Source organism: Acomys russatus, chromosome 1 (genome assembly GCF_903995435.1).
Source record: "Acomys russatus chromosome 1, mAcoRus1.1, whole genome shotgun sequence".
Classification (NCBI taxonomy): Eukaryota; Metazoa; Chordata; class Mammalia; order Rodentia; family Muridae; genus Acomys; species Acomys russatus.
In genome coordinates, this window is record NC_067137.1 from 31,466,056 (window position 1) to 31,481,548 (window position 15,493).

At 44.0% G+C, this 15,493-nt stretch overlaps 1 protein-coding gene across 1 annotated transcript in view; it reads right to left on the minus strand.

Annotated features, from left to right (window-relative positions):
* Vsnl1 (visinin like 1) overlaps positions 1-15,493 on the minus strand; it is a 109,148-nt gene that overhangs the window by 61,155 nt on the left and 32,500 nt on the right. Inside the window, exon 2 of the mRNA XM_051143436.1 lies at positions 162-328. Within this exon, the coding sequence (XP_050999393.1) occupies positions 162-323 (162 nt within the window). The 5' untranslated portion in view covers positions 324-328. The remainder of the gene's footprint in view (positions 1-161; positions 329-15,493) is intronic.

The window sequence follows — 15,493 nt, forward strand, 5'->3', positions numbered from 1 at the left end:
AAAGACCCACGGACTCACACGCTCACACACGCACGCACGCACGCCCCCATGCATCCCCTTTGCATCAAAACAGCTCTGTGAAGGTTAGAACGGCGAGCCGCTAGAGCTGAAGCTAACCAGCTAGCTCTCATTTGCAGTGGGGAGCAGCTGGAGTCTCGTACCTTCACATACAGCTGCTGGAACTCCTCCAGGTTCAGCCTCCCGCTTGGACAGTCCTTGAGGAACCCCTTGTACCACTGCTTGAGCTCGTGCTCGTTGAACTCGGTGCTCTTCACCAGGTCCTCCATGACTTCCGGGGCCAGTTTGCTATTCTGTTTCCCCATCCTGCCTGCAGAAAACCACATCGATAGAGTTAGCACAATGGCTATATGGGTCACTTCTGCCTGTCTGGTCGCCGGCTCCCCGAGTCTGTGTCCTTCCCTTTAATTCTAGAATAGACAGGAACAGAAAAACCCCTTTGGATAAGCCTGAGGTCTGTTTATCTGGTCCTCCCTGTCACGTGGCGTTGACTCTCACATAGAAACCAGACAGCCATTGTTCCTGATGTTCATGGTAGGTGCCTGGGAGCTTGTTGGCTCCTCCTTCCGTGAGTTACGGCTCGCTAGCACTTGATACCTACACATCTAATTCTACATTTACTTTGCAGAGTTATTGGGAGAGAGTTGGACAAGAACCGTGGGAGGACCTTGTAGCCAAATATTTAAGAAGCGGCTTAGAAAACCCTAACATAGATGTCACGGTTGAAGTAGTTCCACAGTTCTGGATTTTCTAAAAAATGAAGGCAGCCCATTTTGACTAGACACATTAGTTCTTAGTCTTCTCGTCTCCAGACATTTCCTAGGAGACTGACTTAGTGTTGGCGTTTTCTAAAGTTTGGTTAGTGAATTTTCATCGACTAAATCTCATCCCTCATTTTTAATCATTTGAAGTTAAAATAACTGCATAAAGTCAATTTTCCTACTGGAATTGTATATTTGCATGGTCAAGGGCAAGACGTAGTGTAGGGGAACAGGTCAGACTCGCAATTTGTAGACTGTCACCTTGGTTCGTAATTAACTACTGTGTGTTAGTTACAGAAATATTAATTATTGTCCTCTTTTAATTTCTTCATAAATAAAAATCCAGCTTCACTGTGATGACCAATTAAGAAATAAATATATAGGCAAAGATTAAAAAGAATAACTTATAATTAAAATGGTTTGTATTTTTCCTATATAATATATATATATGTATATATATATGTATATATATATTTCCTATATAATATATATATGTATATATATATATGTATGTATATATATATATATAATATTTCTCTGTGTAGCCTTTCATGTCTTGGACTTGCTTTGTAGACCAGGCTGGCCTCAAACTCATAGTAATCTGCTCACCACACCCAGCTAGATATTTAAAAATCCTTTTTAATGTTGTTTTATAATAATAAAATTATTAAAATGTGGCCAATAAGCCACAAAGTGACTGAAAAATTCACAAAAGTCTGGGGACACATCCGAAGGAGAAAAGTACCAGAAGATCATTAAGATCTAGTTAGTAGGATGATTTAGGTTTGAAAGAATGTCCTCAAGTAGACTCCACATATCTTAAGCAGGTCTATCTTGCAACAGGCCTGAGGGGAAAATGTCATCTCATATTTTACTGCTGTAATTATTTTAGTCTCCTCCAGAAGCAGAGCCCATAGCTTTCAACCAGTAACCTGGCCGGACTCTGAGCAGGTCTTTCACTACAACAAAACCAAGCTATGCTCCCTACTTCCAGGAAGGTGTGCACCTCGGCACCATCCCAGCAGCCTGGGGCAGTACACAGGACACTTTAGGATGGCCAGGTATCCTCCAAGCCCCTATGTTTGATACAGAGGATCAGCAACTCTGCCCTCTATCATGGAGTCTCCCTCTCTCTTACTTTTGCTCTGAATTTCACTTCAAAGACTCTTATTAGCAACTGTCTCTTAATTACAAGTTACGGAGGCATTCCACAGCTGGATGTGGAAATCAAGTGGGCACTCAGGTGTGAGATTTAATTAATCCGGGTAAGAAAACTGTAATTCACTGTTGTTCTCATAATCAAAAGATGGATTGCTCAAGCTTTCAGTCTGCTACTTTGTTCTTTTTGGTAGAGTGGCATCCACCTTCATTATTAATTAGAATCCCACCTCACAATAGGGACTCCTGAGTGTATGATGCCAGTTTGCAGAAGGCCCTAGGTGAAGCACTCCACACACTTCATCAAGGACCAGAATGGCTGCCTGGAACTCAGGGCACTGGGGTAACTTCTCCTGGGCCATACACCTAAGGAAAGGCAGAGCTGGACTTTGATGCAGAGAGGGTCATGTTGCTGCTGGATGGGCTGGCTTGTCAGAGAAAGATTTATCAAAGTCACACACTCCATAGATATGTATTAATTAATCATTAGAAAGAAGTGAAAAGTTATGAAAACAACACACCCCAAATACCTTTAGAAATTCAACAGTGTACCAGTTTAAGAGACTGTGAATCTCCATGGATCATTTGTGATGCCTTAAGCTGTTCCCACTGGCTGGGAAAGGACGAATCTCTCTCACATACAAGGGGCATTGTTTGAGCTCTGAGTCATAATTCTGGAGACTCAAGTGCATAACTTCATGCCTTTCGCTTATGGTCATGGTCAATGCTATTGCTCAGGTGTGCCCAGAGTGGGTGGATCCTGCACAAAGTCTTGTTACAGCCTGCTCTAGTCATTGTGCCACTGTGCCCAGCACCAGCCCAGGCCTCACCAGGCTCAACTTCTTCTTCACTCCCCAGATTCTATCCTAACCCTCCCCCAGTGCACAGCTGTGTGAATAGAGTTTCGAGTCACCAGCCTTGCCACTGGTTCTGCCCCCTTCAACTTCAGCACTGTGCCCTTGTTTCCAGCACACAGCCTATCTCCCAAGCACAGCACAAGTTCCACTGGCTAAGGAGCATCACCACTTTCCAATCTGTCTTTTCTCTCTGTATGGTCACGATGACAAGTGATTACAGACTTCAGGCCTTGCACGTTGCACAGACTTCCAAGTTCTTTAGAATAGTGGGACCCTTTGTCTTCTAATCCAACTCCTTCCTTCTCTTTTAATTGACCTCAGTTCTCATCTTACCTCTTGTGTGAGACGGGGCCATCCTCCAACCTAGAGCTCTCCCTTATGGTAAAACTTCCATGATCTTTATTCTTCTACTGGATCTTTTCTTCTTTTTAAAATTTCCTTCCTTCCTTATTTCCTTCTCTTTATTTGGAGACAGACAGACAGACAGACAGACAGACAGACAGACACACACACACACACACACACACACACACAGAGAGAGAGAGAGAGAGAGAGAGAGAGAGAGAGAGAGAGAGAGAGAGAGAGACGGAGAGATGGAGAGACAGAGATAGATACAGAGACAGAGACACACAGAGAGAGACAGAGACACATATATGGTGGTGTGTGTGAGGGGGCGTGACTGTCTTTGCATCTTTGGTCATTTCTATTAGATGCTCCACCAACACTTTCTCGGGGAATGAGTAGTAAGGAGGACTCACATATTTGATATGCATTGTCACAGGGAAATCAGTCTCATTGTCTCTATCTGAAAAGAGTTGATGGGCCCCTAAGTCTGAGATACAGCCCACAGATGGCATCAATGTTGTGCTTAACTGTGTGGAAAACAGCCTGCCCTGCTACAGACAGGCTACCTGTCTGCTCTCATCCTTTAATTTTGAATACCTTAAAGGGATAGTGTATGCCTTTCACCTTAGGATCCTTGTGGCTGATATAAAGACGGGGTGTTGCAATGTCTTTAAATAAATGGATGTGCATAGCTTGATGCTTCCAACTCATAGGCCTTTCATTCTGGGCTACAGTGGTATGAGCCTAGTAATCTTTCTTATTATGGACTCAGAATGGCAGAAAGGGTAGAAATGATGACAAGACTTACAGTATCCCCAGGCGGAGTTCCCATGACATACAGTGAGGACAGGCATGCTGCCTCTGTCTCCAGCTTACTCTGCAATCTTGGGAAATTCATTTTCCCTCTCAGTTTCTCCACTTAAAAAGAGAACAAGTTGGATCAAGTGATCTTTGAGGCTCCCCTAGCTCCACCTTCCTCTGATTGGCTGCACACATTTCTAACTGTGAATCACAGACTTCAGACTGGCTTGTGTCAGCACATGCCCACTCTGCCTTCTTACCTGAGAATTTGTCATCACTTGAACATTTTTGTTACCCAAGAAGGGAGGGAACAGAAACCATGTATTATTTTTAAGCTGGTATTCCAGGCAACAAGGGAAAACCCAACCCTGCCCAAGGCCAGATGAACTTCTTGGTGCCCGAGACGCAGAAGAGAGAAGATCTAGGCTGAATACAGCAGAACCAGGTTGAGGTCCATCATGGGCATGAGAACTCAGGGAGCATGGAGCCTTTAGACAGAAAGCCCAAATCACTTAATTGCAAACGGCACTTAGAACAGATAGGGACTTGTATATACTATCTTGTTGTACAAGAGGCTTTTGGGTAACAGAGTTCACTTAGGTGCTGTCAGAAGGAGATTATCAGAAGTCCCTTATTAGTGCTAGTGCTTTGAAGGCCCGAGAAAGTGATTTACCCTAGCTCAGTTAGCTTCTTAGTACATACTAGGGCCTGCTAAGCTCCAATAGGCACATTGAGCTGCACAGCTTGCTCCTCCCAGGTAATCTGGCAATCAGCCTGGTTGGATCTGAGTAAAATTCATCTATAAATCCTGGGTGGCTGAGATGGAGCAGCCAAGCCACATGTGCAGACACACAGCAGTGTAAGTACAATGGGAAACAGGCTTGGACAGCAGCCCAGGCCAGCAGAAGAAAGGGCTTTGGGACACAGGCCTCAAACCTCTGGAATGCAGGAACTGCTCACTAGGGTGGAAGATGGCTTGGAAGGGAGCCAGACTGGTTCTAGTGTCAAATTACCAGTTCAACCTCAGACAAATTAGCTCTTAGCTCCAGCTCTTGGCTTCTTGTCTGTCCGCAGAGATAACTAGAAGAAGTCGGTCTTGCTCACATGCCAGTTGCTTGCTTGCATGGCCCTTTGTTCCCTGCCGCCTGTCTAAACCTTACTGCTTCCGCAAGGTTCTGTTCATCCCTGCTTTCTCCATGACCCTATGTGTGGCTTTCAGTCCTCCGCTCTTGTATTTAATGTCAGTTTCCTTCCTATCGTGATGGGAGGCGTTATAAACAGAAGCAGACAGAAAACCCCCAGAGCAACTCCGTTTGGCAGGAATTCCTAAGCAAATTCTGTGGGAAAGGGTCTGCACTGGGTATGGCGCAATATAAATAGAAAAGGGGCTCAAAAGACCTTCATATATCTTAAATACAAAGCACGATGAAATGGTGTTCATTGCAGAGCAATCACTGTAGTGACAGGAACAGACAACGAGATAGAATCCCATCAGTCACTCACCTTAGTGACTAATCCCCGGCTGAAAACTCCTCTCTAAACACGTCCGGACACATTAATCACCCCTAGGCTACCTCTGTGGGACCCTTTCTCCTTAGAGGGAAGCCTGAAACTTGTAAGGCAGCTGAGTACAATAATAAGTCAAGTGTGGCTCACCACTGCGCCCCACGAAGGGATGAAGACGTCCAGGGCAGCACACAGGTGACCTGAGTCCTCTCAGAATCCACACTCTCTGTCTTGATATCCCTGATTCTTGTACTGGGGTCTGGCATAAAGAATTCAGAAACCATACACTTGGGGCAGACTTAAGCCCGAGAGAACTGCCTCTAGGCAGTTCTGGTCCAAGCTTTCTGGTTTTCGGCTAGAGGATTTGACACTCAGGAAAAGTGAGAGACTCTCTTAGATCACAGAGGCAGCTGGGGGCTCAACTGTGGTGACAAGCCTGGGATCCTGAGCCAGATGGTGCCCCACCCCTGACCTTTGCAGTATGTTGACCCCAAGCCAAAGGCTCAAAGGCTTGTAAGAGTCAAGCATGTTTAACTCTGTGCAAAGAGGTTCAAATGCCCCATTCCCCTGGGGTCCCGTAAACAAACGATTCTGGGTTGCTACTTTCTAAAGCCTGTTGAGAGACAAGAACCATAGTTACTCAGAACACTGTATAGCAGTTTCCTTTTGGATAAAGGTAATTAACCGAGATCTTATCATTTCTACTCCACTTTGCCCGTCTTCCAAGAGCCAAGTGCTTATAAGCAGTATGTCTCAGGGGACAGGCAGGGTGTTGATGGCAGGCTGGCATTTCAGTGCTGTCTGGGAACCAAAGCAGCTTCAGGGGAGAGAAGTCCTTTCTCACAGTATTCTCTGATGCCATCGCCTCAGACCCAAGCCTCGTGGGATTACAGCTGAGGTTCTGGCCCACAAGCTTGAAATAGGCGGTGGGACTCAGGCTCCATCCTCAGGGACTTAAGATAAAAAGCAAAAGCACATATTTGATCTATAATAAATGAGGAAAAAAATACTTTGATGGAAGTAACAGTGCTGCAGTTAGGGCAAGCGACAAGAGATCTGTTCAGGAAAGTGTAATGAGTACATGAAGGTGAAAGTAGAAGTGGGCCCAAGGGATCAATCATCCAACTGCTTTGTTTCCTAGCTGGAGACCTGGGGAGGTCAGGGCACTTATGGCAGAGAACATAGGGAGTTAGTAACTGAGCCCCGTGGTGCTCTCAGCAAGGGGCTTGTCCACTGCTACTGTGCCCATGCCTTTGATCCTGGGGTACTGAGGTGGACTGCAGGCCCCTCCAGAATTGGAATGAGCCCGTTACAAGGGCCTGGGATATAAAGAGAAGCCTCCCTGACTAGGCCTGCCTTACCTACTCTCTACCAAGTTCCATCTGAGCTGTCCCTATGTAGGACACAGGCTGACATCCTGAAGTGGCTCTAGGGCTTAGAGGGATGACCTACCCCTGACTCCAGACTGAGAGGTGCCAGAGGACTCACTGGATTTCCCAAGAGAATTCATGAGGACTTTTCAAAGGGCCGTAATTACAGATCAACCACTGCTGTGCCGTCTTCCTCCAGTGTTTCAGTGATCTGAGAAGTGTAACTCAGACAAAACCATATTTGGTTCCTCAGTGTGTATCCATAACTTTGCCGTCTATTTTGTTGATTTCCCTTCCTTTCTCTCAGGGCTCAATGTCTGCCTCATATTCATCTGGACTGAGTATGAGGGGGCAGCATGTACGTGCTCGAGACATGCTCTGGTTAGCTTCAAGCTTCTGATAAGTACAAATAGGTGTCATTTGATGACTTACTTCTGTCAAGGGGGCCTGGGAGTCCTCCTTTCTCAAATAGAAATGGAGATAGTCCCTCATGGGGATGTTGTGGGGGAAAATGAGATGGCATGTTCAGTTCTTTTTTCTAATAGCACCTTCTAAGAAGAGGCTGTTCAGCCACAATATCTATTATTAACCCCACCACAGGACCAGAAACCAGGTTGATCTAGAATATGGAGGATTGGATGCTTGAAGATTTTGTATAAGAGAAGAGACATGCAGGAATCACTCTAGATGGCCTTGTCAGGTCTGCATGAGCAGAAGCACAGAAATCTCAGGGCACAGGATTTCTAAGGTGTCTCTGTTGACTCTGCATCATGTTTTGAATACAAAATATCCCCCATAAGTGAATGCAGTTCACTTCTTGCCAGTGGCACTATTTTCTGAGGTGGTGGATTCTTAGGAACTATGGCCTGGTTAGCAGAAGCAGAGTGCTGGGAGCAAGTGTTGAAGGTGCCCAAATGGCTTCCTGATCTGCTCATGTGTAATAACTGATTCCACAGACTCCTGCCACCTTGCCTTCCTTGCCAAGATGAACTAGTCTGTCATACCCTCTGAGCTGTGGGCCAAAATATAACCTTCCCTCCTTAAATTAATTCTGTCAGGTTTGCTTAGTAGTGTTACCTTGCCAGAACCTATAATCACCTGGGAAGAAAAAAAAATCTCAATTTTCTACAATTTTTCTAGATTTAGGGTTGCCTGTGTGTGTGTGTGTGTGTGTGTGTGTGTGTGTGTGTGTGTGTGTGTTTTGGGTTGTCTTGATCGTTAAGTAATGCCTACTATGGGTGGCACCATTCCCTAGGCAAAGACTTCTCAGCAGTAGGAGAAGAGAAAGTTAGCTGAGAGCAAACAAGTAAACAAGAACAGACATGTTCATTCTCTCTGTTTTTGACTGTGGACGTGAAACTTTACCCTCCTGCCTTGACTTCCTGAAACAATGGGCTGTAATCTGTGTTCACAAGTCAAATAAATGCTCTCTTCCCTAAGTTGCTTTTTGTTAGGGTATTTGTAACAATAGAAATGAAAGCAAGACAGTGACATAGACTTAACTAATACATCTGCTTCCTTCAAATAAAAGTATTTTGTATATGACTAGGCAGAGGAAAGTAACCTGAGACTAGGCGAATGAGACTTGCATATAGTTTCGGCTCAGCCACTGAGCAGACATATGAGCTGATTACTAGCTGGTGACCTTTCCTCTGGGACTGACTCAAGCATCTACCCACTTTTCTGCATCCTGTACCTTATTTCCCTGTGCATCCAACCATTCTATGTATTTCTGAGGAATGGCTTCCATGAAAGGAAATGGGCTGTCTTTGGCATTGTCAGAGCCTCTCTTGGTTCTGTGAGGTAACAGAGAAAATGCTTTTATTAATCACAGCCTTCTGGCCAACAGATTGTGTTCTGGGCTGTGCTGCCAAGACTCAGTGGGGAAGGACCATGGCCCTTATCTCAGCGCAGCAGGGAGCTGCTGAGAGAGAAGTAGACCGGGACTGTCCGCTGTCACCAGCACTTCCTCGTCATGGTGTTGGGCCTTGAGCACCGAGGAGGTCGCTGTCCTCTATCCTCTCATTGCTTCTTGAGAGAGCCTTGGTCCTATGGGAGGGGCCAGTGACATGTCACATGCCGGTAGAATAACTGCATCTCAACCCCCTCATGTTCCAAATCTCAAGCCACTACACATTCCTTCTTGAGAGGTGTTTGTACTCACCATACATTTGAGCTGTTATCGCTACAGCACTTATAAGAATGTTTAGTAATTCATGTAGCCTGGTCATTTCTTTGATTTTGTTTTCTTTTAGATGGTGTGTGTGTGTGTGTGTGTGTGTGTGTGTGTGTGTGTGTATGTGTACTACTCTTGAGGAAGTTGAGTCTTTCTTTCTACTATGTGGGTTCTTGGGACAGACTGGTCAAGCTTGGAGGTGAATATCATTACATCTGAGCCATCTATTTGCCAATGTAACCCTCTGTAGGCTAGGTTGCCCTTGAATTTGTGGGTGATCCTCTGCCTCTATTCCCTAAGTGCTGGGGACACAGGCATAAGCCAGTGTGACTGGCTGTCTGGATCTTATGTACAGATAATTTTTAAATTTCCATATAAGGAAGGCTTTCTGTAACGAAAACATCCTAGTGGGAAGAAATAAGATGCTGAAATCAATCAACAAATCAATCACCTTATCTTTCTCTTCCCTCCCTCTCTTCTCCCTCCTTCCCTCTCCCTCTCTCCCTTTTTTCTTTGCTATTTGTTTTTGAGACAGGGTGTTATGTAGTCCAAGCTGGCTTTGAACTTGCAGTGTGACTGAGGATGGCCTTGAACTACTAATCCTCCTGCCTCTCTAGCCTAAGTGCTAGTATTTCAGGCCTGTAGCACCACCACTAGCTTATGCAGAGCTGAAGATGGAACACAGGCTGATGAGTACGAATCATGATCCACAGGATCAAGATTACCCTAAGTGAGTGTCTGATGTCCCCAAAAGAGAGAAGACGTCACAACAACCTAGTAAGCTGAGGAGGCAGGTCATGAAGCAGTACACGTAATGCCAACATGCTTTACTTTATATGCACACTTGCATAGTTTGCATGCACTGGAAATTTGGGACCTTTTAATTTGCACTAAAATCTTAACAGAGGTTTTAACTGTTGACTGTACAATGCTGGTATTCCGCTTTCTTCTGCATTTCTCCAGGTGCATATAACATTAATATTCATAAAATAATCAATCAAACAAACAGAAAAGCATACAATTTTACCAAACAAACAACAGTTTTGGCAATCTTGGGGGAAGGACTGCTCTGTTACTTTTCCTCAGTAGTTGTCATTTTTAAACAATTCACATTACTTCAGGTTTCATTGGCAGCCACAGATCTTCAGTTCTGACTCCCTCAGTTAGTTGAGTAAAATGAATAGAGAGATATTTAAGAGGACCCAGGCAAGCATCTCAGCACCCCAAAGAAACTGTGAGAGGGAGAAACCATGTCGGAGTCTGGCTCTATCTGACTGGGTAGGGACTGCAGGTTAGTTACTTCTCTGAGTCTTTTTACTTTGTCATCTCTGACTAACAGTCCTACCAGGCCAGTGTGTTAGGACCATGTTTAAAGTTATGTATGTTTGTGAGATGTGAGGAAAGAGATAATACACACCACCAGTAAAGGCTGACGTACCATCAGATGCTGTTCAGAAATTGGAGTGCTGAGATAGACAATTCAAAGGCAGGGACAGAGCACCCTTGGGTGTCTATGGCTAGGTCTAGGGTTGCCTGCTAAAGTGCTGAAAAACATCTATTTACAGGACAAATGAAAGAACCAAGAAGGCTCTAGAACCTGGAGCTTCTCCAGGACAACATTATCTGCCCTTGTTCCAGGGAACATGGAACCTGAAAGTGAAGACTACACTGGGAGACCTCAGCCTGCAACTGTTGACCTCAAACCCTGTAGATACTCCAAGGCAGCAGTTCTCAACCTGTGAATCAATGGCCCCTCTGGCTGTTGAATGACCCTTTCACAGGGGTTGCATATTACACATTTACATTATGATTCATAACAGTAGCAAAATTACAGTTATGAAGTAACAATAAAAATAAATTTAATGGTTGGGGGTCACTACAACATGAGGAACTGTATTAAAGGGTTGCAGTGTCAGGAAGGTTGAGAACAGGATATGTTTTTCTAGAGTCCCATCAAACTGTGTGGGTAGATCTTCTGTGATTTGATTGCTTTGTGGGGTTCACTCTTTTGTGATGGGCCAAGGCCAAGTTTTAGCCTCTTAACAGCTTCTCTGTTGTTGTGATGCAACAATGACTGAACTCAAATATGGGGAGGAAAGGGCTGGTGATTTGTTTGGCTGACAATTCCATGTTATAGTCCAGCATGAAGGGACATCAGGGAAGAAACTCAAGAAGAAACCCTGAGGCAGAAACTGAAGGAGGGAACATGGAGGGGTGCTGCTCACTGCCTTGCTCCTCATGGCTTGCTAAATCTGCTCTCTTGTGAGTCTATAATACTCACAATGGCCTGGGTCCTCCCACATCAAACATTAATAAAGAAGATGCCACCACAGACTTTCCCATGGGCCAATTTTGTGAAGCAGTTCCTCAGTTGAAGTTCCTTTTTCCCAGATGATCCTAGCCTGTGTTGGATTGACAAAACTCCAACTACAACACGGTCCTATCCGTTGCAGTTCCTCATGTCCACAGTTTTATAAAACACCACCACCACCACCACCACCACCACCACCACCACCACCAACAACAACAACAACACTTAACTAAACAAAAAACCCAAACCTTTTGCTTTCCCTAATGAGCCAGGTCATTATAAGAAACCATCTGTGAATGCTGTTTATAAGTGAGATGACTATTTCTAGCACCTAAATGTATGTGTCTTCCACAATATGCGGGATGTATAGAAAATAAATGGGCATTTTAAAGCAGGCATAAAAAAAGAGGGTGAATTTCAAATCTCTAGCATGATGGAGTAAGACACCTGTTGTTGGGTACCTGATAGAGGGCTCAGAAAAGGAAGCCAAAGAAAGGGATGCTACATGGAAGGAGAGACCACCCAAATGTCTCCTCTTAGAACTTCAGGAGATGAGTGTAAAGGCATATTTCCCAAAGGTTGTCAGAGGGGTACTGACCCTCTCTGATGTGTGGCCAGCACTGAATTAGGCTCACCTTGTCCTTGATGAGCCTTTGTGAAGTAGCCAGCAAGGTTAAAACAAAGCACTTCATTATGGCACATGAAAAATATCTTGGCTGGAAGGGACAATGCCAAGGCTAGGAGGACTAAAATTAGACCTTCCGGTTGTGTTTGACTTGGCAGTCTTGTGTGCAGGCTGCTAATACGGCACCCTCCCTCCCAGCCTTGAGCCTTCTGAGAGCACAGGTAACAGGTGTTGAAGGAGATGAAATGCTGCTTCCTTTGGTACCCTGTGGGGATGACAAATGCTTCTGTGCCCACGTCGATGTCACTTGGAACAGAATGTTGCGCAACACTTAGTTTTGCAGATTAAGATAAAACTATTGTTCTTTTCCTACAATAATCTAATGTCCTACCATGTTGAAACCACTAGGGAGCCTCAAGACACCACAGGGTGTATTTGAACCTTGCAGGTGTTTATCTGAAAATGTGCAGTTTCCCCGTGTGTAACCACTTCAGAATCCAGGGACTGGGTTACACCTGCCTTTGTGTTATGCTGTGCAGTGGTGTGCTCTTCACAGAAGGGCCAGGCCTCATGTCACACAGAGAAGACACAACTGTTAGCTGGCTCTTCAGGGAAAGCTATCAAGTCTTCTCATGATATTCATTCAACATTAACTTGTGCATATAAATCACTACCTCAAGTTACAGAATGAAACACTAAGTCTATATGTCTGATACATTAGTGGTAGTGACAACAGTTTACAATGTTGAGTGTTCACTGTGTTCTCATTGGTCTTTTTCCTCAATAACACATATATGTGGTATAAGTATATTTGCGTGTGTGTGTGTGTGTGTGTGTGTGTGTGTGTGTGTGTGTGTGTGTGTCTGTAGGCAGGTGTCCTGTTTAGTTTTATGTCAACACAGCACAAGCTAGAGTCATCTGCAAGAAGAGAACCCCAATTAAGAAAATACCTTCATAAGACAAGGCTATAAACAAGCCTGTAGGGCATTTTCTTAATTAGTGGTTGATGCATGCATGTGTGTGAGTGGGAGCATACAATGGTGGGGGGTTCCATCCCTGGGCTGGTGGTCCTGGGCTCTATAAGAAAGCAGGCTGAACAAGCTATGATGAGCAAGCCAGTAAGCAGCACATATCCATGACCTCTGCATCAGCTCCTATCTACAGGCTCCTGACCTGTTTGGGTTCCTATCCTGGCTTCCTTTGATGATGATATGGAAATATAAGCCAAAGAAACCCTTTCCTCCCCAGCTTGCTTTGGTCATGGTGTTTTGTCACAACAATAGTAACCCTAACTAAGACAGCGGGTACATGTGTGCATGTGCATGCAACGGCCAGGAGATGAAGTTAGTTGTCTTCTTTAATCACCCTCTGCCTCATTGCTTGAGAAAGGCTCTCTCACTTAACCTGGAGCTCAGCAGTGTTGCTAGGCTGCCTGGCCTCTGGGCCCCAAGGATCCTCCTGTTTCTGCTGCCTCGGTTCTGGGACTATGGGTAGAGGAACCATGATCTGCCTGCTTATGTGGATGCTGGGAATCTAAATTCATGTCATTACGCTTGTCTATCGAGCACTCTATCAACTGAGCCATTTTTTTGCTCACCCTTCTAACTGTTTGATGAAGTAGATGCTTGTCGTGAGAATTTTAGTTTCTTTAGAATCCCAGTTGTGTTATGTGAATATGTTTTTGTTTTAATCTCAGGCGCGGGACAATCTGCTTCAGGTTATCCACAGCAGCTAACCATGATTTGCCTCATGCCCTGGCAGGGGCTTGATTTTTGCCAGCTGAAGATAGTTGGTTTAACCTTTGAAATTCTGATGACTCTTGAGAGGGTGTCAATAGGAGATCCCCAAGAGGGCCTGCTGCTCCCCTGCTGCTCCCCTACTGCTCCCCCTGCTGCTCTCCCTGCTGCTCCTGTTGATAGTGGTCCCTTCTGCTAACCTTTTATGGTTGCTGATTGCTGTTTGCTGCTTAGAGATATCCTGACATTGAAGCTTGCAATTTCCCCCAAAGAACTCCACACTACTAATCAGCAGGAAGTAGTATTAAAAAAATAGACACTCCTTTCTCTTCTGCCCTCTATCCTCTCCTATCTAGTGCTGGGAGAGATAGGGATGGTGAAGGGAAGTAGGAAAAAGGACTCAATGAAGTATCCAGAAGCCCAGCTACAGATACTACCATGTCTTTTTTTTCAGGACTAGGAATTTCAGCCCTACAAGCAACAAAATGGAAGCCTTGGAATCTAAATCTGTCAAGCAACAACACACACTGGTAGATATGTCACTAATTAAAGCAGGCAAGAAAAAAGATGATACTTTCTAGAATAGAAGCTACCATTTCAGTGTAATACCACACAGTTCTTTTTTGCCTAGGTGTTAGCCTTTCTATGGACCTGTCTCTCCACATGAAATAGCTTCAAAGGCATGCAGATACTCAGACCCTTGCCTCCCCATTGCTACTTCCAGTCTTTAGTAGAAGGGAAGGGGTTTGGATGCTAAATACAAAAGAAGAAACTCAAAGGGCAAAGAGTTTGCAGAGGAAATATGAGCTCTTCTCAAATAAATGCAGGACTTACTGGAACAAAAATAGCCATATAGATCAGCATAACAGGATGGAGAGGCTAGAAATAGATGCAGCTATGCATAATCACTTAATATAAGATCAAGGAAGTTTTTCAGAACGAGTGGGAAAGGAAACACATTTTGTAAGTGACCTCATCATCCCTTGAGAGCAAATTTGGTGAAAAAAAAAAGTAAGTTAACCACACTATATGTTCTATATTTGAAAAGTATTAATGTTTGGCATAAAAATGTTACAAGTTATAGCATTAAATTTTAACATGAAGGTAAGTCAAGAGAAACTATTTGAAACTGAAAATATAGAGAAAATATTCAAAGCTTTATATTTACACACTTGTATATAAACCATATACAATTACTAAAGAAACCACCAAAGTCAGATAAAAATGAATGACTGAATGCAAATGGACAAATCACAAGAGTAAACACAAATAGTAAACAAGCTGGGAGAGGCATGACTTATTTTAAGGTCAGGATGGATTTTCCCAGTTTAAATGCAATTGTAGCAACTATAAGGCCAAAACCAGTAGACATAAGTACAAAAAAATCAAAGTTTCAGGAGTCTAAAAAAAACCACTGGAAATATAAATAACTGCATAGAAAAATACACACAATATTTGTATCTTTTATTTTATTTTTAATTTTTAATTTGTTCACTTTACATCCCAGTTGTAGCCCCGTCCTGATTCCATCCTCCCTTTCTCATACTCTCTCCCTCCCTCCCTCCCCTAGTCCTCAGAAAGGAGAGCCTCCTCCCCTAACATCTGATTTCAGCCTATCAATTTTCATCTGAACTGCCTGTATAAATATCTTTTAAGGACTAAAGAAGCTTAAAAAGAAAGGAAAAGTGGACAATCTGGGCAAGCACAATGTAAATAAAAAATGAAATATCACTGGACAAATTTTCTCCTATAGAGAAGTGTAGTTAAATCGTATGTTTCCCCTAGAAAAGGCTAGAATGCTAGAAATCAAAAGTATTTGATCCAAGGAA